Source organism: Opisthorchis viverrini, assembly GCF_000715545.1.
Source record: "Opisthorchis viverrini unplaced genomic scaffold opera_v5_74, whole genome shotgun sequence".
Lineage (NCBI taxonomy): Eukaryota > Metazoa > Platyhelminthes > Trematoda > Opisthorchiida > Opisthorchiidae > Opisthorchis > Opisthorchis viverrini.
This window is the reverse complement of record NW_008751731.1, coordinates 1,733,352-1,755,312: the sequence shown is the minus strand read 5'-3', so window position 1 is coordinate 1,755,312 and position 21,961 is coordinate 1,733,352. Positions and strand designations below refer to the sequence as shown.

The window sequence follows — 21,961 nt, the reverse complement described above, 5'->3', positions numbered from 1 at the left end:
TTTTGAACCCTTCCAGTTGCACAAACTATCATTTGAATTCTAATAACAAGCAATCAATTGGTTGTCCAAACATTCAGTATGATACTCACTTCCTTGACAAACTTGGAATTATGTGAACTCTGTTACACCTCGGGTTTCTGAGGATTTCTACAAGATGGCAACAAACACAACATGTATTTACAAGGTAACGCACAGCCTGTCCAGCTTATACCTAAGGTCAGTCGTTTGGCCCAAAATCTGACCGCAGGACAGCGGTGTTTGGCTTCAAATGCAAGTATACAAAGATTTTTACAAAACACATCGCCAAACGTGTTCCAGTGCCCAACCTGTATGATCAGAAGACTGTGCTCTGCAGACATTTAAACAGTGAGCAACGTAGAATGAGACAATCTGCAAGCGTCACGCGGACACCCCTTAGTATATCTCAATGGGTCGTCCGGGTACACAAACCGTCACACCACGCTAATTTTCAGTCTCCCTTCGTAACAGTTTTGTTTTTATTTGTTTTCCAATTTATTCATTCCTTCATTCATTTATTGAATGAAAGCACAACATACGCATCCGCAACACACAAAAGCCAACAGGGACGAATAAAAGCAAAGCCAAAAAACATTTGTGAACACAACAAGGAGGAATGTAGGATTAATTTGATCAAAATGCTTCAGCAACTTCAAGTTGGATTCAAGAGAATAAGTGGGCATTTTCGCCGCTTTCGATATCACCAAAGCTTTCAAAGCCAAAACAAAAAACCGAGTGCAAATCAGCTCTTTCGGAAAGCAAACCCTGTTGAAGTTGAATGCAGTCTGATGCGTAACAAGCTCCGCTATTTGTGTCTTGTGAACCAAAAACTCCGAACGCGAAACAGTCTGTTAAGAATTAATCGAAGCACGCCAGAAAACGCTTTACTTGGACAGCCTTAATTTACGTGACTCTTATATTTATACAATTGTCCAGGATCCTATATTGATAGGCTACACAGACATCGCAACCTAACGTCGGTTGTTGCCCTCACAGTAAACCACTCTGCTCTACTATAAGTAATCCAAATGGACGCCAACAATAAGTAGGAATTGGATATTTGCCAGACAGCCACGTAACTCGAAAATTACGCACTACGAATAGTCAGACACTTTCTGTTTTAACATTTTAACGTTTCCTCAAAGCACCAGTGTGCCAAGTTTAAGAAAGCAGGATATAAATACAACCACATTTTTCTTGCTATAACTCCACAATCAAATTATGTTGCGGAGCTCCAGGCTTTGACTTGACTATTCCGCTGTGATGCCAACTGTGAACGGACAAGCGGGATTTATGGCTTAAAAACGGGCTTCCATTGAAACATCGCAAAATCTCAATGTGCCTTCCTTTACCGAGACAGTCTTGCTTGGGAACCCAGCGAACGTGATTGAACTTCAATGTGTGACAACCAATTACATGCGTCCACCATCGGTTAGACGCATATGGATAACACCAGGCGGAACCAACTGTGCATTGTTCTGTCGAAAGTGAGCACTTACACTCATGTCCCTTAAACTGGTGATCAAGTCTCCAGGATATTTAGATAGATTTCATGGGTACACCTGCACGGGTCTTACAAAGTTCACTTTGAATTTAAGTGCTGCGGATGGATGTTTATATTATAAATCGACGTGAATACGTAATGCCTGTGGTTGCAATGTGAACTTATAACTTCGTCATGAACCGCTGCCAAACTGAGGAGAAGAGACCCTGGTCAATTTTAATCGCCCGTGGATATATCTTGCTGTGGTGATAGTACGGAGGTGGCTTACTTGATATGCCAAACGACCAGTCACGTAGGTCGCATACAAATGGTCTCTCTTTCCAATGCACACACATGTGAACTGCCAAATTCTTTTTACACACACCTCACTTTACGTATAAATTCACACGTATAACTTTTCATTCCTCCATTGGATTTCTCGCCTGCATGGGCCTCCAAAATATGACACTCCGGCGCTTCAACAGATGTAAACAATTTGCCACAAAACACGCACTAGCAGTTCTTTGTATCGGTGTGTACATGATCATGGTGTCAAAGCAGAATTGCCGTGTCCGACTAGTTTTGTTTTGTAGTCTTGGTTTCTTCGGGTTCTGTTGGCTGACAAATTCGGGTTATTTCTTTTAACTGTCTACTTTCTAGCTAACTTGAGACACCTACGGCGTCAGAATGGTTTATCCCTGAATCTGAAGGGAAGTGTGTATCAAGCTACGGTACGGGCTGTCTTGTTGTATGGCTGTGAGACTTGGCCTATTCGAGCGGCGGAACTGAGACGTCTTCAGGTGTTCGACAATCGTTGTCTCAGAACCATAGCTCGTGTGGGTTGGTGTCGGCGAATCCGTAACGAGGCAGTTAGAAAGCGTGTTTTCGGTTGTGTAACGGGTACTTCCATTGAAGAATGTGTCCAGCACCAGAAGCTGCGTTGGTTGGGACATGTGTTACGTATGCCGAACCATCGTTTGCCGAAGAGAGTACTGTTTTCCATGCCCAATTCGGAGTGGCGTAAACAGAGAGGTGGCCAACCCTTGACTTGGCAGAGGAGTATGAAGGAGATCACGAAACGCTTGGGTGCTGTCGGTGCTACTCGCCTTCCAGGATGGGGACCGCGTGATCCTCACTGTGCCTGGTTGGAGACACTACAAGATATGGCTGCCAACCGATGTCAGTGGCGTTCCTGTTGTCAGTTTCTATCCAGATTGCCTGAGTGAATGTCTGGACGTGTAAGCACCTCGGAATGATTGTGGTAAGCTATTACTAAGCCCCTCCTCCGTCCATCTGTACTCTTTTCTTTACAAGAAGGCTTTCAAATAAATCAGGGTTGTACGGCATTGAAGCATCGGTGTTGAACACTGATGTCATGCTGTCGATGATGATGATGATGATGACTACTTTCTAGCGGGTCCGATTTAGTAGGTTGGGTGTTTCCGGAGTAGCTTTTCATCTTGAAAATAAAATGTGATGGGTTTCCATTTTGTGCAACGTTCGCAGGTGGAACGGTGGATGACTGTGTTTTAAAACCAATAACCCCAGAGGGTTTGTTCTCATAGGTTTGGCAAGCCCTGACATACACATAAGCATAACTTCCAAGTAAACTTGATATGTATCGACTTTTCGCCAGTGGGTTTGGACAAACTGGTACCAAAGAACTCGTGGCCGTTGGGCAAAACGCTGAGCATTGAACCATAAGCAAGTTTTAGCTCCTGTTATTCATTCTGATATCTTGCTGTGGTGATGGTGGGGGTACTTGATATGCCAAACGAACAGCCACATAGGTCACACACAACTGGTCTTTCTTCCGAATGCACCCACACGTGAGCTGCCAAATTCTTTTGATGCACGCCTCACTTCCCAGAAGTTTTACATGTAAAATTTTGCATTCCTTCATTGGATTTCTCGTCTGCATGGACCTCCAAAACATGACGCTCCGGCGATTCAACAAAGCTAAACAATTTGCCACAAAACACGCATCGGTAGTTCCAGCGTACCGCCTCGCGCCACTCGGTTTCACCGGAACCAGACAGATCGTTCCAAAATTCGTCGAGCTCACTAAACAGGTGATGAGGCCGCTCTCCACCACAATCGCACGCACCTAGCAGGAACATCACATTCTCGGATCAGTGGGAGGGGCGCTTGGATCGGTTTCCCTGTCCTGGCTGGTGACTCGCTCCCGTCTACGAGATGTCGATGAGATGATTAACCGGCTGAGCTGTGTCCGTGTAGCGCTCTGGTGGCTGCTCGATCCTCAATGGAAGGGAGCCCGATAAGCATCATGGGTTTCGAGCGACGAGCCGCAATTTCGTCCTGGGAAGGTTCGCAAGCATGGTATCGAGCACCGGAATCTACGACGGGTTCATCCGCGAGTTTAGCATTTTGAGTCATGTTCCACGCCTGTATAAATTTCTGTTATCCACGGGGGCTTCCACGATGTATATGGCTTAATATATGCACATAATTCAACTGTAACTAACAAAGACTGTCGATGGTCTGACACTGCAAGTAGCTAAACCACGGCGAAATGGACTGACGAGGTTAGTAAATTCATAAACGTGGTGTGCACAAGATCTTGGTGTCAGAGTTGAATGGCCGCGTCTGACTAGTTTTATTTTGTGGTCTTGGTTTCTTCAGGTTCTCTTGGCTGACAGATTTGAGTTATTTCTGTCAGTTGTCTACTGTCTAGCGGGTTCGAGTTAGTAGGTTGGGTGTTTATGAAGTTGCTTCTCATCTTGATAAAAGCATGTTGTGCAACATTCGTAGATCAAACGTTGGACGACTGCGTTTTAAAACCAATATCCCCCGGAGGGTATTTTTCTCGTAGGTCTGGCCAGCTCTGTCACAAACAGCATGAATGACTCGTCTAGCACATGAGCCTAGCATCCAAGTCAACTTGATTTGTACCGACATTTCACCGGTGGGTTTGGACTAACTGGTACCAAAGAACTCGTGGCCGTTGGGTAAGACGTTGGTCATTCAACCACAAGCAAGTTTCACCTCCTGTTATTCATTCTGTGCCATTTGCACTTGCGCCAACTTAACTGGAAACACCACAAGGCTGAAAGCCAATTAGGTGTCGCCTGAACACGCAATTTTCCGGAAAACCACTTAGAAATGCTAGTTTGCGAGCACGTCGTTAGGAAAATCATAAGCGACAAGTTTAGCTGGGTTTCAGGCGCATCGCCCATCTAAAACAGCTAGGTATTTTCAGAATGCCTAAGGACGGAACAAGTAACAAGCTAATCATTATTCTGCTGAAATCTCGGAAAGCCTGGTTGTAACATCCGATTTCAAGCGTTAACTCTACTGCCTGTACTGTACTGTACTGTACTGTACTGTACTGTACTGTACTGTACTGTACTGACCGGGTTTATCAAGATCAGCTTCCTGAAAGCAACCGCTGAATGCCCGAAATCTACCGAGACTCTCAGCTCCGTTAGAGGTTGACAAAAATCTACCGCAGAGGGATAGTGAAATCCAAGACCCAGACGGACGTGAGAGGCGTGTATGAACATGTGTCAAAAGTTGACGTGGAAACACAACGCGATGGACCCAATATTGCACATTAGACGCGGTCTTTTGGTGACGCTTGATATGGGGTAGGTGTCGTCAAAGGAGCACACTTGAAAAAACGTTAGGTGGAATATTGGTTTTATCCACATACCAGAACAAGCATGTTATTTTATTCGAAGTTCCATCAGAGGAGACCACTTGAGTAACCAGTCAACACGTGGCCACCTGATAGGAATTGGGCGACTGATGGATGAGTGGTGCTCTCTAAGTGCGAATTAATCGCACTAATGATCGGCGGCCCGTGGTCAAACCGCTACTTGTTCAAAGTAGCACAGTGGAGCTCTCGGGCTCATGACTCCTTGAATTTTTAGATGGCCACTGCAGGTGATACTCAATAGGGATGAACCGTTACTGGATGGTTTCTCGGAATTTCCTTCAAAACGCATGCTCATTTGGTGATCAGGTTGATCAAATTCAGTCAAACTTACTCCTGAAATACACAGGGTGACGTGATGCTTAATTAGTGCGAACCTAAGAGCGTTATAATTGAAGTCGCGAAGAATGATCGATGTGACCAACTCAAATGATCTAGCTAGTGTGACTGATAGAGTAATTGACGCTTGCCGTTAATTGGGCAGCATTGAGAATTAACAAGAATTCTACGCTAATTGTATTCCGCAAATGCGTTTCGTTTGAATCCGACACCGGCAAATCTAAAAAATATCGATATGGATGGGCGTTGTAATACAAAAGTGCACGACATAAGAAATGGTGGCCAAATGTTATTTTACTGAAGCTTATTGCGGAGAGCCATTTGGTAAAGCAATATCAGGATGTTCAGTTTGATCTTTCAGCAATTTTCGTTCGACACAATGCCGAATAACTAAGGACGAAACAACCATGTTCATATCTGCGGAACATCCGCTTGGATTTGGTCAACATGCAGCTGGAATTGAACGCCACCGATATGTTTCATCAGACTTCCTGAAGGTTCACGTCAAGTATGCTTCCTAAGCCCTGGTTTAAATTTGCCCGTGGTCGAAACCTCAGCGGAGTCCTATTACCACTAAACTTTTGAATAGGTGAAACGACAGTGAGCCCAACCTATGTCTCCAGATTGAATGGATAACAAATATCACAGTCTGAGAAAAACGTTCAATATCTCAATTCAGATGAACAATGTGATTTTCCTCCATGGTTCTGTTTTAAACTACCAAGCCTCAGGCCTGTCATCTGAAATCCCATTTCGATGAATTGGGGCAGCGTTTTGTGTAACCAGTTAGTTTGTGCCATCCACAAACACTTTCCGCAGTACACTGAGAGTTGAGGTTATACCTCGTCAATGTGCTCACGGTAGATTAAGTGTCGCGTTCCGAAAATTCAATCTCGGAACGTACTCCAGCTTGGGGTGAAACTCGCAATAGGCCTGACCACACACTTGGAAGAATCGATGACACGGCTTTGAATATTTTGCACAAAAATAGCGCCTCCGTCGACGGGCTATTCACACATCCAGCCTATTCGCTATGGTGACTGCTACAATTAGGTTGATGGCGGAATTCAAGCCCTCTTAGGGGATGGAATTCTTTAGTAGATTTGGCACTGAATTTCATTCGAAAATGAGGTTTTTTGAGACCAACGAATCAGGACTGCAATGCGGTTGACCGAGAACGAAACCGGGCGCACATCCGCTAAATTGAAATATAGGGACTTTTGAATATATTTCGGCTATGACAATCACTTCTTACACAGCGCAGCGAGAACAACGATGCTGACTTGGCTGGCGCAATGAGTAAAATATGGAATAAAACAAAACAAACTGTGGGGTTGGTAGCATCCTTCATACAAAACTGAACACTACCATGATCGATCAACAAAACAACGTTGGAATCGGTATGACATGACTCTGGATTAATTTATCGGTTACTCTACGATTTGGTTTCGTATAAACGACGAAACCAGGAATTAACTTCCCATCGTTTTATTCTGCATCACCTGTATTGTGGCAGTCGAATTATACGAAGTGTGATTCATGTTCGTGAGCGATTGGCATACGGTCAGCTCATCCGAAGGCAGATAGGGAATGATGAACCAACGTTCCTCTCAGTTGTTAATCTCACTGGTGATGATGATGATGACGGATTGTTCGTTACTGCCTTGTCGTACAACTCCCTGTGATGCCAGACACTGCTTTGGATCTGGTCGCTGTGCTCTACCGGTCATCTTGTTTGCTCGCCGCTGAGCTAAACCGGCCCCAATGACATTACCACAACTGACAGCTTGATTAAGCCAAATCCCCATAAACTTGACTGAGATTCGTACCACCACTGATATATTCCACTTTCCCTTGACATATTTTGATTACCCTAAAGCGAACAAGCGGAACATCAGTTGGTAAGTTTCGCGTTCATATCAGTCAAGCTTTCTTGTTCTGGCCCAGTTATCTATGAGTCCACTTCAAATGAATTAAGCGAGACCAAAGTTACATTTCCTAGGTTTCCGGACTTATAAAAGAACATTGCTGTCTTCACTCCGCTGTTCACACTCGGTCCTCCGCTAGAGTGGCCATTGACTAAGCCTGATAAGCGCCTGCAAACCCGTTGGTGTAAACTCAAGACAAGTAAATAGATCCAACTACTTTATAAACCCTACGGTTACTCTGGGCACTTCGTCTGTCCATGATCTTCTACAGAAGCACCCCGCTGCGAGTAGTAAGACGTGATTCCCAACAAAAATCAACTCATGAGTATCAAAATTAGTACTTGTGTCGCTTCAGGAACATTATTTTCTGCCACTTACAGTGCAGTAAGTCCGCACAGTTGGTCTGGTTGCTGAGTTTCCTGCCCGACATTTCAAACAATCCGGATTGATTGAGATGAAGTCACATAACGTCGTGCACCAAATGACGTTCTGATTTCCTTCATCTTCTCGATCGTCTACCGAAAGTCCTTTCTCAGTGATTATGAGTTGATTAGGAAGTACACGAATGCTAAAGCATGCTGATAGTCCTGATCAACTTGGGAAAGTCAGCCTACACACACACTCGATGATTCGTTTACCAAGTTGCTGCATGCCGTACCACACACACACACACACACAGTCGAAGATGGCGATCCTTGCCTCAAGTGCACATTGATCAGTACTTCAGATCCCTAATGATATTGTATAGAGCACAAGTTGATAACATTCACGATGAGTTCCCAAATTTTTACCCATATCGCTTAGAATTTGACTCGCCTTGATTCTAAATGACCCATAAATGGAATTGAGATAAAACTCGATTGTGGATGCGTACACTGAAAAGGCACATAGTTACATCATCAACAAGTTCGGTACAAATTAGACGTGCACGTGAGTTTGAGACCAGTCTTTGTTCGATTATGACCTGGCGGACGAAAGCGAATTTAAGCGTCTTGAGTGGTCTGAGGGTGTAAAGCACGACGATGACGGTAAAGATTACTTGATGTGGCAAAGGACCAGTCACATAGATCACACGCAAATGGTCTTTGTCTCGAATGCACACGCATGTGAGATTTTAAATCCTTCTGGGATGCGGCTCGTTTCCCACAAACTTCACATGTGTATATTCGCAGTCTTCCGTTTGATTCATCGATTGCATGGACTAACAATCTGTGATTCCTTAGATTATGGACATATTTAAAAGTCTTTCTACAAAACTCGCACTCATAGTTCTTTGAAGTGGTGTGCATGACTTCGTGACGTAGAAGTGAGCTTGGCACCTTGAACGATTTACCACAAGTACCGCACTTGTGCTGATTGGGAGTCTCTGTCTTATCCGGTTGTGCTGGTTGAATACCTTGTGTAGCTTCGTCACGTTGTCTATGGTTTAGCTCGTTCGGGTTCTCATGTTTGGCGTTTATGAAGTTGTCGCATTTCTCTGAAAAACAAAATACAACAGACGTTTGTGTTAGCCAATTTCCCGGAAGAAACGTTCCGTGTATGTTAGACGATTGCGCGAGTGAATTGAGAAACCCACCCATATTTGTTAGTTAGTTCTCTGATGTTCACGCGGAAACGGGTGTGACACAAAACACCATGAACGACCTAGCGCACCTAGTGCACGGCAAAGGCCTTCAAAAAGCAGATTTGCAGCAACGCCCATCAGGAATTTTGAACCAACTTCTAGCATGGAATAAATGACCAGTGTGTGAAACTAATCACTCAAATGCAGGCAAGTTTCAGCTTCCCTTGACATTCAGTTTTTTTAGTGAACTACAAAAAACACCATTTTCACAGCACTTTTTCATTTGTTCGTTTGATGCTTTTTGTAAGAGGACATCGAATCAGATCAATTGTACGGCGAGAAATTTCTCAGATGGATAAGTGTAATAAACTACATAGAAATTTGATGAAATATCATCGACAATCGGCGACCGATTTCGCCCTGTTAGGTCTCATCGATTGGGCTCAATCTATTCGCTTGCATTCGCTAGATGTTCTGCTTGAACACAAATGCTTTGGGAATCTGTATTTCCTCTCACTTTAACAACATTTTGTTTATAACGAGAGAGACAATGGTATCCGGGTGAATCACTTCACACATTTTGAACGCGACCGGAACCACACAATGGGGGGTACCTACACCGTGACTCGATTAATCGACAGGACAGTTGAACTCTTGTCTTCACCTCCAGTGGGAAAGATAGTTTTGAGCGAATCAAGCTAGATGGACACAGATGTAGACTGCTGCAAAGAAACTTCAAATTCCGCATACCAAACAACAGATGAAATACCTGATGTTCCAGTATGGTAACAGTAGAACACAATAATGTTGGCAGGAATGATGTAGACTGGCAGTGTTCTAATGTATCGTATCTGATTCTAGCAAAATTGAGGGCAGTTCGGCGGTTCGTTTATTTCCAATATCACCACGTTATACTCGACACTTTCTCGGAAAACATGCGCGATGTGGTCCTAATTAAGTTAAACATAAGTTAAACCGACGCCCGGTGATCCAAGGAGACACCGAAGTCGGCCTCGTAGAGACTATCGGAAGTGGTCCAGATTACACTTCTGACCGCTCAGTCCATTTCGGATATCATCCATTCAGTGAAGCAGGATGCCGTATGGTGCAATACAGTACAGGAATGTTTACTATAGGGTCCTCTTATTTTTAACCATACATTCCGCTCTATTTTGGTGTAGTACAGAACGATATATGATCGCAGACTAAAGACAGCCGGGCAGATTAGAATTCTGTAAGCAATTAGCAAACTACATTTGCTTTTATATGTTCTTAGTGAGATTGAAATACCGGCTGGTAGGCGCCTATCGCTTGCAACTGTCACATTAATTACCAACAGCCGGAGGCGCACATCAGGCTCTTTACTGAAGCTAATATAGTTGGGGGCCAATTTGTTTCATTCTGTTTCATGAGTTAATTTTTGATTAGTTGTCAAGTGTTTCAGGCATTCGGTGGNGAATGCCCGAAATCTACCGAGACTCTCAGCTCCGTTAGAGGTTGACAAAAATCTACCGCAGAGGGATAGTGAAATCCAAGACCCAGACGGACGTGAGAGGCGTGTATGAACATGTGTCAAAAGTTGACGTGGAAACACAACGCGATGGACCCAATATTGCACATTAGACGCGGTCTTTTGGTGACGCTTGATATGGGGTAGGTGTCGTCAAAGGAGCACACTTGAAAAAACGTTAGGTGGAATATTGGTTTTATCCACATACCAGAACAAGCATGTTATTTTATTCGAAGTTCCATCAGAGGAGACCACTTGAGTAACCAGTCAACACGTGGCCACCTGATAGGAATTGGGCGACTGATGGATGAGTGGTGCTCTCTAAGTGCGAATTAATCGCACTAATGATCGGCGGCCCGTGGTCAAACCGCTACTTGTTCAAAGTAGCACAGTGGAGCTCTCGGGCTCATGACTCCTTGAATTTTTAGATGGCCACTGCAGGTGATACTCAATAGGGATGGACCGTTACTGGATGGTTTCTCGGAATTTCCTTCAAAACGCATGCTCATTTGGTGGTCAGGTTGATCAAATTCAGTCAAACTTACTCCTGAAATACACATGGTGACGTGATGCTTAATTAGTGCGAACCTAAGAGCGTTATAATTGAAGTCGCGAAGAATGATCGATGTGACCAACTCAAATGATCTAGCTAGTGTGACTGATAGAGTAATTGACGCTTGCCGTTAATTGGGCAGCATTGAGAATTAACAAGAATTCTACGCTAATTGTATTCCGCAAATGCGTTTCGTTTGAATCCGACACCGGCAAATCTAAAAAATATCGATATGGATGGGCGTTGTAATACAAAAGTGCACGACATAAGAAATGGTGGCCAAATGTTATTTTACTGAAGCTTATTGCGGAGAGCCATTTGGTAAAGCAATATCAGGATGTTCAGTTTGATCTTTCAGCAATTTTCGTTCGACACAATGCCGAATAACTAAGGACGAAACAACCATGTTCATATCTGCGGAACATCCGCTTGGATTTGGTCAACATGCAGCTGGAATTGAACGCCACCGATATGTTTCATCAGACTTCCTGAAGGTTCACGTCAAGTATGCTTCCTAAGCCCTGGTTTAAATTTGCCCGTGGTCGAAACCTCAGCGGAGTCCTATTACCACTAAACTTTTGAATAGGTGAAACGACAGTGAGCCCAACCTATGTCTCCAGATTGAATGGATAACAAATATCACAGTCTGAGAAAAACGTTCAATATCTCAATTCAGATGAACAATGTGATTTTCCTCCATGGTTCTGTTTTAAACTACCAAACCTCAGGCCTGTCATCTGAAATCCCATTTCGATGAATTGGGGCAGCGTTTTGTGTAACCAGTTAGTTTGTGCCATCCACAAACACTTTCCGCAGTACACTGAGAGTTGAGGTTATACCTCGTCAATGTGCTCACGGTAGATTAAGTGTCGCGTTCCGAAAATTCAATCTCGGAACGTACTCCAGCTTGGGGTGAAACTCGCAATAGGCCTGACCACACACTTGGAAGAATCGATGACACGGCTTTGAATATTTGCTCAAAAATAGCGCCTCCGTCGACGGGCTATTCACACATCCAGCCTATTCGCTATGGTGACTGCTACAATTAGGTTGAAGGCGAAATTCAAGCCCTCTTAGGGGATGAAATTCTTTAGTAGATTTGGCACTGAATTTCATTCGAAAATGAGGTTTTTTGAGACCAACGAATCAGGACTGCAATGCGGTTGACCGAGAACGAAACCGGGCGCACATCCGCTAAATTGAAATATAGGGACTTTTGAATATATTTCGGCTATGACAATCACTTCTTACACAGCGCAGCGAGAACAACGATGCTGACTTGGCTGGCGCAATGAGTAAAATATGGAATAAAACAAAACAAACTGTGGGGTTGGTAGCATCCTTCATACAAAACTGAACACTACCATGATCGATCAACAAAACAACGTTGGAATCGGTATGACATGACTCTGGATTAATTTATCGGTTACTCTACGATTTGGTTTCGTATAAACGACGAAACCAGGAATTAACTTCCCATCGTTTTATTCTGCATCACCTGTATTGTGGCAGTCGAATTATACGAAGTGTGATTCATGTTCGTGAGCGATTGGCATACGGTCAGCTCATCCGAAGGCAGATAGGGAATGATGAACCAACGTTCCTCTCAGTTGTTAATCTCACTGGTGATGATGATGATGACGGATTGTTCGTTACTGCCTTGTTCGTACAACTCCTGTGATGCCAGACACTGCTTTGGATCTGATCGCTGTGCTCTACCGGTCATCTTGTTTGCTCGCCGCTGAGCTAAACCGGCCCCAATGACATTACCACAACTGACAGCTTGATTAAGCCAAATCCCCATAAACTTGACTGAGATTCGTACCACCACTGATATATTCCACTTTCCCTTGACATATTTTGATTACCCTAAAGCGAACAAGCGGAACATCAGTTGGTAAGTTTCGCGTTCATATCAGTCAAGCTTTCTTGTTCTGGCCCAGTTATCTATGAGTCCACTTCAAATGAATTAAGCGAGACCAAAGTTACATTTCCTAGGTTTCCGGACTTATAAAAGAACATTGCTGTCTTCACTCCGCTGTTCACACTCGGTCCTCCGCTAGAGTGGCCATTGACTAAGCCTGATAAGCGCCTGCAAACCCGTTGGTGTAAACTCAAGACAAGTAAATAGATCCAACTACTTTATAAACCCTACGGTTACTCTGGGCACTTCGTCTGTCCATGATCTTCTACAGAAGCACCCCGCTGCGAGTAGTAAGACGTGATTTCCAACAAAAATCAACTCATGAGTATCAAAATTGGTACTTGTGTCGCTTCAGGAACATTGTTTTCCGCCACTCACAGTGCAGTAAGTCCGCACAGTTGGTCTGGTTGCTGAGTTTCCTGCCCGACATTTCAAACAATCCGGATTGATTGAGATGAAGTCACAGAACGTAGTGCATCAAATGACGTTCTGATTTCCTTCATCTTCTCGATCGTCTACCGAAAGTCCTTTCTCAGTGATTATGAGTTGATTAGGAAGTACACGAATGCTAAAGCATGCTGATAGTCCTGATCAACTTGGGAAAGTCAGCCTACACACACACTCGACGATTCGTTTACCAAGTTGCTGCATGCCGTACCACACACACACACACACAGTCGAAGATGGCGATCCTTGCCTCAAGTGCACATTGATCAGTACTTCAGATCCCTAATGATATTGTGTAGAGCACAAGTTGATAACATTCACGATGAGTTCCCAAATTTTTATCGATATCGCTTAGAATTTGACTCGCCTTGATTCTAAATGACCCATAAATGGAATTGAGATAAAACTCGATTGTGGATGCGTACACTGAAAAGGCACATAGTTACATCATCAACAAGTTCGGTACAAATTAGACATGCACGTGAGTTTGAGACCAGTCTTTGGTCGATTATGACCTGGCGGACGAAAGCGAATTTAAGCGTCTTGAGTGGTCTGAGGGTGTAAAGCACGACGATGACGGTAAAGATTACTTGATGTGGCAAAGGACCAGTCACATAGATCACACGCAAATGGTCTTTGTCTCGAATGCACACGCATGTGAGATTTTAAATCCTTCTGGGATGCGGCTCGTTTCCCACAAACTTCACATGTGTATATTCGCAGTCTTCCGTTTGATTCATCGCTTGCATGGACTAACAATCTGTGATTCCTTAAATTATGGACATATTTAAAAGTCTTTCTACAAAACTCGCACTCATAGTTCTTTGAAGTGGTGTGCATGATTGCGTGACGTAGAAGTAAGCTTGGCACCTTGAACGATTTACCACAAGTACCGCACTTGTGCTGTTTGGGAGTCTCTGTCTTATCCGGTTGTGCTGGTTGAATACCTTGTGTAGCTTCGTCACGTTGTCTATGGTTTAGCTCGTTCGGGTTCTCATGTTTGGCGTTTATGAAGTTGTCGCATTTCTCTGAAAAACAAAATACAACAGACGTTTGTGTTAGCCAATTTCCCGGAAGAAACGTTCCGTGTATGTTAGACGATTGCGCGAGTGAATTGAGAAACCCACCCATATTTGTTAGTTAGTTCTCTGATGTTCACGCAGAAACGGGTGTGATACAAAACACCATGAACGACCTAGCGCACCTAGTGCACGGCAAAGGCCTTCAAAAAGCAGATTTGCAGCAACGCCCATCAGGAATTTTGAACCAACTTCTAGCATGGAATAAATGACCAGTGTGTGAAACTAATCACTCAAATGCAGGCAAGTTTCAGCTTCCCTTGACATTCAGTTTTTTTAGTGAACTACAAAAAACACCATTTTCACAGCACTTTTTCATTTGTTTGTTTGATGCTTTTTTGTAAGAGGACATCGAATCAGATCAATTGTACGGCGGCAAATTTCTCAGATGGATAAGTGTAATAAATTACATAGAAATTTGATGAAATATCATCGACAATCGGCGACCGATTTCGCCCTGTTAGGTCTCATCGATTGGGCTCAATCTATTCGCTTGCATTCGCTAGATGTTCTGCTTGAACACAAATGCTTTGGGAATCTGTATTTCCTCTCAATTTAACAACATTTTGTTTATAACGAGAGAGACAATGGTATCCGGGTGAATCACTTCACACATTTTGAACGCGACCGGAACCACACAATGGGGGTACCTACACCGTGACTCGATTAATCGACAGGACAGTTGAACTCTTGTCTTCATCTCCAGTGGGAAAGATAGTTTTGAGCGAATCAAGCTAGATGGACACAGATGTAGACTGCTGCAAAGAAACTTCAAATTCCGCATACCAAACAACAGATGAAATACCTGATGTTCCAGTATGGTAACAGTAGAACACAATAATGTTGGCAGGAATGATGTAGACTGGCAGTGTTGTAATGTATCGTATCTGATTCTAGCAAAATTAAGGGCAGTTCGGCGGTTCGTTTATTTCCAATATCACCACGTTATACTCGACACTTTGTCGGAAGACATGCGCGATGTGGTCCTAATTAAGTTAAACATAAGTTAAACCGACGCCCGGTGATCCAAGGAGACACCGAAGTCGGCCTCGTAGAGACTATCGGAAGTGGTCCAGATTACACTTCTGACCGCTCAGTCCATTTCGGATATCATCCATTCAGTGAAGCAGGATGCCGTATGGTGCAACACAGTACAGGAATGTTTACTATAGGGTCCTCTTATTTTTAACCATACATTCCGCTCTATTTTGGTGTAGTACAGAACGATATATGATCGCAGACTAAAGACAGCCGGGCAGATTAGAATTCTGTAAGCAATTAGCAAACTACATTTGCTTTTATATGTTCTTAGTGAGATTGAAATACCGGCTGGTAGGCGCCTATCGCTTGCAACTGTCACATTAATTACCAACAGCCGGAGGCGCACATCAGGGGGCCAATTTGTTTCATTCTGTTTCATGAGTTAATTTTTTATTAGTCGTCAAGTGTTTCAGGCATTCGGTGGCCATCCACCTATTACTAGTGAAATCCAAGTAGATTTCAACAATTCGCGACTCCTTAAACTGCAGAAAATCCACCGTTCTATTGCTACCTTTAGATCAACATCTAGTGGGTGCCAGGAGATTTCTGTCCGTCCCGTGAAGCCAGATATGCATGTCTTTTTAGTTAAATTGCATTTCGATCATTGAATACCAATAACAGACTATTTATCACCATCCCTTTAGATATTGCAATCAGATTCATGAAAATAAAATTGACAGGCAAATTCTGTCGGCTTTCTCTTTAGTTTTACCGAAATCAGTTAACTGGACCCAATGTTCATGACCGTTATTATGATGTTGGTTTTCTCATTCGTAGGCCTCATCCCAATAGACTGTTTGATTTTGAAAAACCGCTTTTCTGAAAAGTGCATGCATTACCGGGCAAGATTATTCAGCTAGTAAATAGGTTCTGCTGACTGATAGATAACAGTTAGATAGATGATTCTGTTTTGGAACACGCGTTTTAAATGTTCAGCCGCAGCGATGCGTTGATACACTCACCAAGTCCTACAGTATACGTACTCTGCAGGGGGAACCTGGGTCTTGGCCAATACAGCAGAGTCAACAGCAATATGTTCCGATAATTTGGCGAGAAGCAGTTAATTTTCTACAGTAATAGCATTGGCGACATCTGAATAACTAGGTTTACCTCTACTTTAAATCCAAAAAAAGCTGTATACAGTCGTCGCAACACTCCCTATGTAGCTAAACAATTCAGGTAGATCCTACTGTCACCATGGAACTATGTGCTAACTGTTCGGCCCATCCAGGATGTGTCTGCTAATAGAGACAAGTAATTGGGACAAAAGAAGTGGATGTGCAGAAGTACTATAAATAAAAGTAACTGAAAGCTGTTTTTATTCAATCCATGAGCAGATACGAAAGATGAACGTGGAATAAATTACGCCACAGGAACTTATATCCATCTTTCACGTTTCTCGTGTTTTGAATTGACCTACTCCTGTTCCTTTATGAATTTCAACCCTTTGCAGTACACTGGTGAACGAACAGACGAGTCCTTGATCTCTGTTCATAATCCTGCGGGCATGCTGTAATTCTACGTATCGTTATACAAATAACGCATCAGTTGATTTCATTGGGCTTTCAAGCCAACAAGAACATTTGCTATTTTCATTATGGCCGTTTAATAAAATGGCAAACACATGACTTCTGTAGAAGTTGCTCACTCCCAAAGGAGACCTGCCCAGTGCATGACGAATAGAATGATGATAGTCCCTTATTAGCTAACAAAACTCAAGTATCAAATTCAACGAATGTAGTGTTGAACCAGAGCAGAATTTGGTCAACTTTCGGATTTGGAACCCGATCGGATGAATTCGCAGAAACACTAAAATTTATCAGTTAAATTTATCATGGATATGAAAATGTTTTTCTACTTCAATGTTGATTTAACTTACCGACAGGTGCGTAGATATTCAGAATTTGATTCAGCGAGTCAACTAAGTTTTGAAGGAGAGTTTATCTTTAGCGATTTGAAATCAAGCAAGAATCAAATTTCGCAAGTAATCCACTATGTTAAACAACCATGGATAGACCAATTCGACTGGGTATCAAATTTCACAAACAATCGATTCTACTGAGCACACCTAGGGTATCTGTTCATAATTCAAAGTGAGGAACGTTTATTTTTAGTGCAGATATAAGCCACTTGCGGCAAGTAATACTTACAGCCATTATTACTCTCAGTCCCTTGCACCAGATGGAAGACGACGATGAGTGCCCCGCAGAGGAAAGACATTCGAGCAACTTTCTGATTCTCTGGCGCAAACGAAATGGTGCGGTATGCGTAATACAACACGTTTCAGTTGGTCAACCAATAGCATTGATACATATCGCCAAGCCCAAACGTGACTGGCTAACTTCTGATCCAATCTGACTGCCAAGAGTTCACATGTGCAGCACTCTGTTTGGAGGATTGGGAGAGATCGAAATAAATTTTCGCTTAGACAAAGAAGAAAAAATAGGTTTTACTATTCCTCCATACTATCATATGTACAACCAGTTACGTTAGGTTTGCTACACTACACCTATGGCCTTCATGCCTAGCTCCTTCCATTCATCAAAACCCAAGCTTTAGGCACTGGGATCCATCTAGACACTCACTGATCCAGTGTTATTTAACCACAACGGATTCAAGTTCCCTCCTTCTGGACGACTACGTGTATGGAATAGCCGCAGTTTATCAGCGACACAGATGTGGAGTGTAATTGGGACACTCAAATTCAAACGTTAACTTCTTTCCTATGTTTCTACGTCATAATTATTAGTTCATTTTTTCCGGTGCCTCAATAATCTAGCAGAACTTCTGTGTTGCGCAATCGCAACACCTTGTTTCATGCTTCTGCCAGTGGGTGCGTGACTGAAATTATCCGACCATGCATCTCGCTATGTGACAGATTACAGTGGTCCACTTACTGCTTCTCGTCGCCCTGCATTGTTGAGGATACAAGAAAGTGCTTCTAAATTATGTAAACGGTGCTTTATCGGCTTTCGAATGTCAGTTTCTTGGCTTTCTACGTCACTTCTTTACTTTGGTAGATGACAACGAATTTTGTGGATTCTGCTAGCCGTTCCAGGATAATAATGTTGCTGATGAGGGAACTCATGAATCGAATTGTTGTCTCCATTGCTGAGAGCCTAGATTGATTGACTAAATGCTGCTGAACGCACAACACAAGAACCAGCGAAGAAGGAAACGGAGACGGACTGAAGCCTTCATAAATGAGCATTTGTCAAAGGGACTGCGACGTATGGGCAAAACAACACGATGACCAATGATGCGAATTAGACGGAGACATCCGTTGCTGCCCTATGTGGGCGATGTCGATTACTCACACACATATTGTTCACACAGCTGGTACGTTTAGTGGCCTACCACTAGGACTACTGACACTTCCGTCTTCTGCAAGATGTCAGTCATGGAGATCGTCAAGACGTGACGACGTGATTTGGATTAAGTGACTGATTAATGACCTGCGACTTTGCGAACTGTTGACGGTCGTCAATAGGGATGAAACAGCTTGCAGTGATTTTTGGATTCCAACTAAACTGTCCAAAGAATGTATAAGGAACTCTTGAAATGACAAGCATGACTGTCACTTTAATCCCTTTCACCTCGGATTTCCTAGGAAGTATGGGCGCGCTCCAAAGGCTATCAAAAAATACAACAGGTATTTACAGGTCATTGCGCAGCCAAATGATTGAAAACAAGTTTGTCGTACAAATTATTCAGGCCTGCTTTCAACATGGCGTGTATGTGAACTCATTGACGCCCCATGCTTATTTCGGGCTTTTTAAATAGCTGCCATCCGCCTTACACCAGTTAACCGGTTCATCTGCGACAGAGAGAGGTTATTCACCGTTACGAAAGCTTTTTGTATTTCAAAGGATTTCGTGACCCATCAACGTCCTCTGCCAGTCCTAAGTCCCTTCACTATTTGACGTTTTAGGACTCTGCGTGCGCCCACACAGTCATTTGACCATTGATATAGCTTTTCTGGCTTCAATCACCGCTGCTGATCGTTAAGATTCCGTGTTCATTGGGATTTACCAGCATCCTTGACTCAGAAGACTTTCAAAGTTTGATCATTCATTCACTTTTTCCCCCAGTCTTTATCCTAATAAACATTGTGACCACCGAGTTCTAGGAGTTCTTCAGTCAACTCAACTAGATTGGGTGATTAGAAGGCGATAAACAAATAACCTACGAATCTTAATTATACCTTTCCCTCCCCAATGTATTTATACCTACGTCTATATCTATATGTGGTTTATGTATTTACGTATTTACACGCACGTACATGGATGTGCGCAAAATTTAGGGGATCTGGATGACACTTGGTGAAACGTCTATCAGATAAACACCTTTGATACCAAACTTGCACGAAAAGACAGTCACCATGCTACTGTGAGAACCGAATTCCAAACTATTTGTTTCAACCAGCGTGGTGACACATGGCTGCTTCCACAAACAACTTTGATGCCATTCCAGGATAGATGCTGGTTTCAAGGCCCTTCCGACCAAACACTGGTCCATATTCCAGTTATGTCATGTGTTGCCGTACCGGCGCAACTGTCCTAACGAAAGTTCCGTAACTATTGCATTCGTAACCTCAATTGGTTTGGATCAATAATAGCTCTTAAATCACACTGAAAGAAAATGTTCAACCAATAACGCTCTACTAGGGTAGATTAAACAAAACAAACAAACATCGTTGATCTCAGATTAGAAAAGGCTTTCAGGGACCCTACGAAAATCAGGTGGTGTTGCTCGTTTACAATCTTCGTTAAAGCACGATGGCGTCTCGGTAATAAATGTTCTGTTAGAATGATGTGTTTTTACTTTGCAAGAAAAATCTAGCTTTAGAAAAGAAAGTAGACGAAAATATTTGGTGACCACGTCAGCCAGATTGGCTCACCTGAAATGTCAGGATTCTCCGGGTAGAACATGATTGCGGGTTACCCGATTCGCATGAATAGAACAGATGCGCAGTTGTTGCAGGACAATGCTGGATCGGGTTTGGAAATTGTTGGTTTGATGCTCACTTAGCTTTAGACTTTTGTTTTGCGATCATTCCTTCACCAGTTGATTAGAACGACGAATGAGTATGTCTGAAATATGGTGAGCATACCTAAGTTCCGAGTACTAACACAAATTTACAAGACCATGGAAGTGGACTCATATAGATTGGACATTAATTTAACACTAACAAGTACTACTAAGTGGCAAGAGGAATATGCTAATTTCAAGTGGGGACAGCTTTCATGAGCTTTCGAGCATTCCACGTAATTACAACACTCTCCTTGTCCAACTGCTCATGCTTTTCAATGTCGGCGGTCATGTCCTCCGACTCCATCTTGAGAAGGTATTCCAAGATTTAGATGGTACCATACATAACTACTTCAGCATCCGGTCACATTCTCCTTGGGACAAGTGACAAGCTGGGCAACACGAGCTAGAATAACGTATTTGGCTTAGTGGTGCAGTGCCATTTGAAGACATAGATGAATGCCAACTTAGTAGGTAGGGCCACATAAGTTGGATATATGAAAATGAACCAGTTTGGTCGGGTAGGTTTCAAGGTAGGACCCATAGCCATGAATCTCAACCTACATATGAACTGGATTGCAGTGCGAGATTTTTTGTTGTACTGCTGGGAGACATAGGCTCTACGAGTAATCTGATCAGAAAGATGTCTGTGACTAAACTGAAGGGGTTATAGACTCTACCGATAAGTAACATGATTTTAATGATGATCACAATGACGATAACGATGGTGATGCTGATCTTGTTGTTGACGATAATGATGGTGATGATGAAGATGAAGATGATGAGGATGATGGTGGCGATGAGGATGATGGTGATGATGATAATGGTGGTGGTGATGGGGACAACTTGGCTCGTGTCATGTTGAACGGACCAGTCGCTTGCATTTTTGCAGATAATATTTTTGAAGAGTAGCATGGATGTGGAACCAGTCGAATTTCCGCTGATTTTATTTGTGCAGTCAGAGGAGTACAATTTGTGCCTCTGTTGGTCATTTGTGGGCTCTAACCTCACACAGTTACACTTCATCTCTCTCTAGTAACTCTGACATTTATAAATAGGCGTTCCGTTGCTATGCCCAACTCTCATGACCAGAGCAGAACGCCAGAAGTCAGCTCAATCGCTAAACTGATATATACAATGAGAAAGCATATACGCGCGTTATACGAATGCCATCAGTCCAAATACCGTCATCGGTGGTATCCACAAACCGTGCATTAATCCCACCGCATGTAGTTGCGGTGATGAACATGTCGGCAGATCTGACAAGGGATGACATGCGAATACGAAAACCCGTGTCCAACCATGTCAGTTCTATCTATCTATCTATCTATCTATCAATCTATCTATCTATCTATCTATCTATCTATC

The 21,961-nt window shown here is 43.1% G+C and overlaps 4 protein-coding genes across 4 annotated transcripts in view; 1 reads left to right on the top strand and 3 right to left on the bottom strand.

The window, feature by feature from the left end:
* Positions 1-3,621, bottom strand: part of T265_13527 (hypothetical protein) — a gene marked incomplete at both ends in the record, with an annotated part of 30,151 nt that extends 26,530 nt beyond the window's left edge. The window contains one exon of the mRNA XM_009169294.1: positions 3,365-3,621. Within this exon, the coding sequence (XP_009167558.1) occupies positions 3,365-3,621 (257 nt within the window). The remainder of the gene's footprint in view (positions 1-3,364) is intronic.
* A 91-nt stretch (positions 3,622-3,712) lies between these two features.
* Positions 3,713-3,898, bottom strand: T265_04529 (hypothetical protein; the record flags this gene model as incomplete). Its single annotated transcript, XM_009169284.1, has 1 exon — positions 3,713-3,898. One exon carries the CDS (start codon positions 3,896-3,898, stop codon positions 3,713-3,715), a length of 186 nt encoding a protein of 61 aa, XP_009167548.1.
* The window catches only part of T265_04530 (hypothetical protein), a gene marked incomplete at both ends in the record, with an annotated part of 29,688 nt that continues 11,491 nt past the window's right edge, over positions 3,765-21,961 (top strand). The window contains one exon of the mRNA XM_009169285.1: positions 3,765-3,867. Within this exon, the coding sequence (XP_009167549.1) occupies positions 3,765-3,867 (103 nt within the window). The remainder of the gene's footprint in view (positions 3,868-21,961) is intronic.
* The window catches only part of T265_04527 (hypothetical protein), a gene marked incomplete at both ends in the record, with an annotated part of 35,210 nt that continues 27,225 nt past the window's right edge, over positions 13,977-21,961 (bottom strand). The window contains one exon of the mRNA XM_009169282.1: positions 13,977-14,470. Coding sequence (XP_009167546.1) covers positions 13,977-14,470 — 494 coding nt within the window. The remainder of the gene's footprint in view (positions 14,471-21,961) is intronic.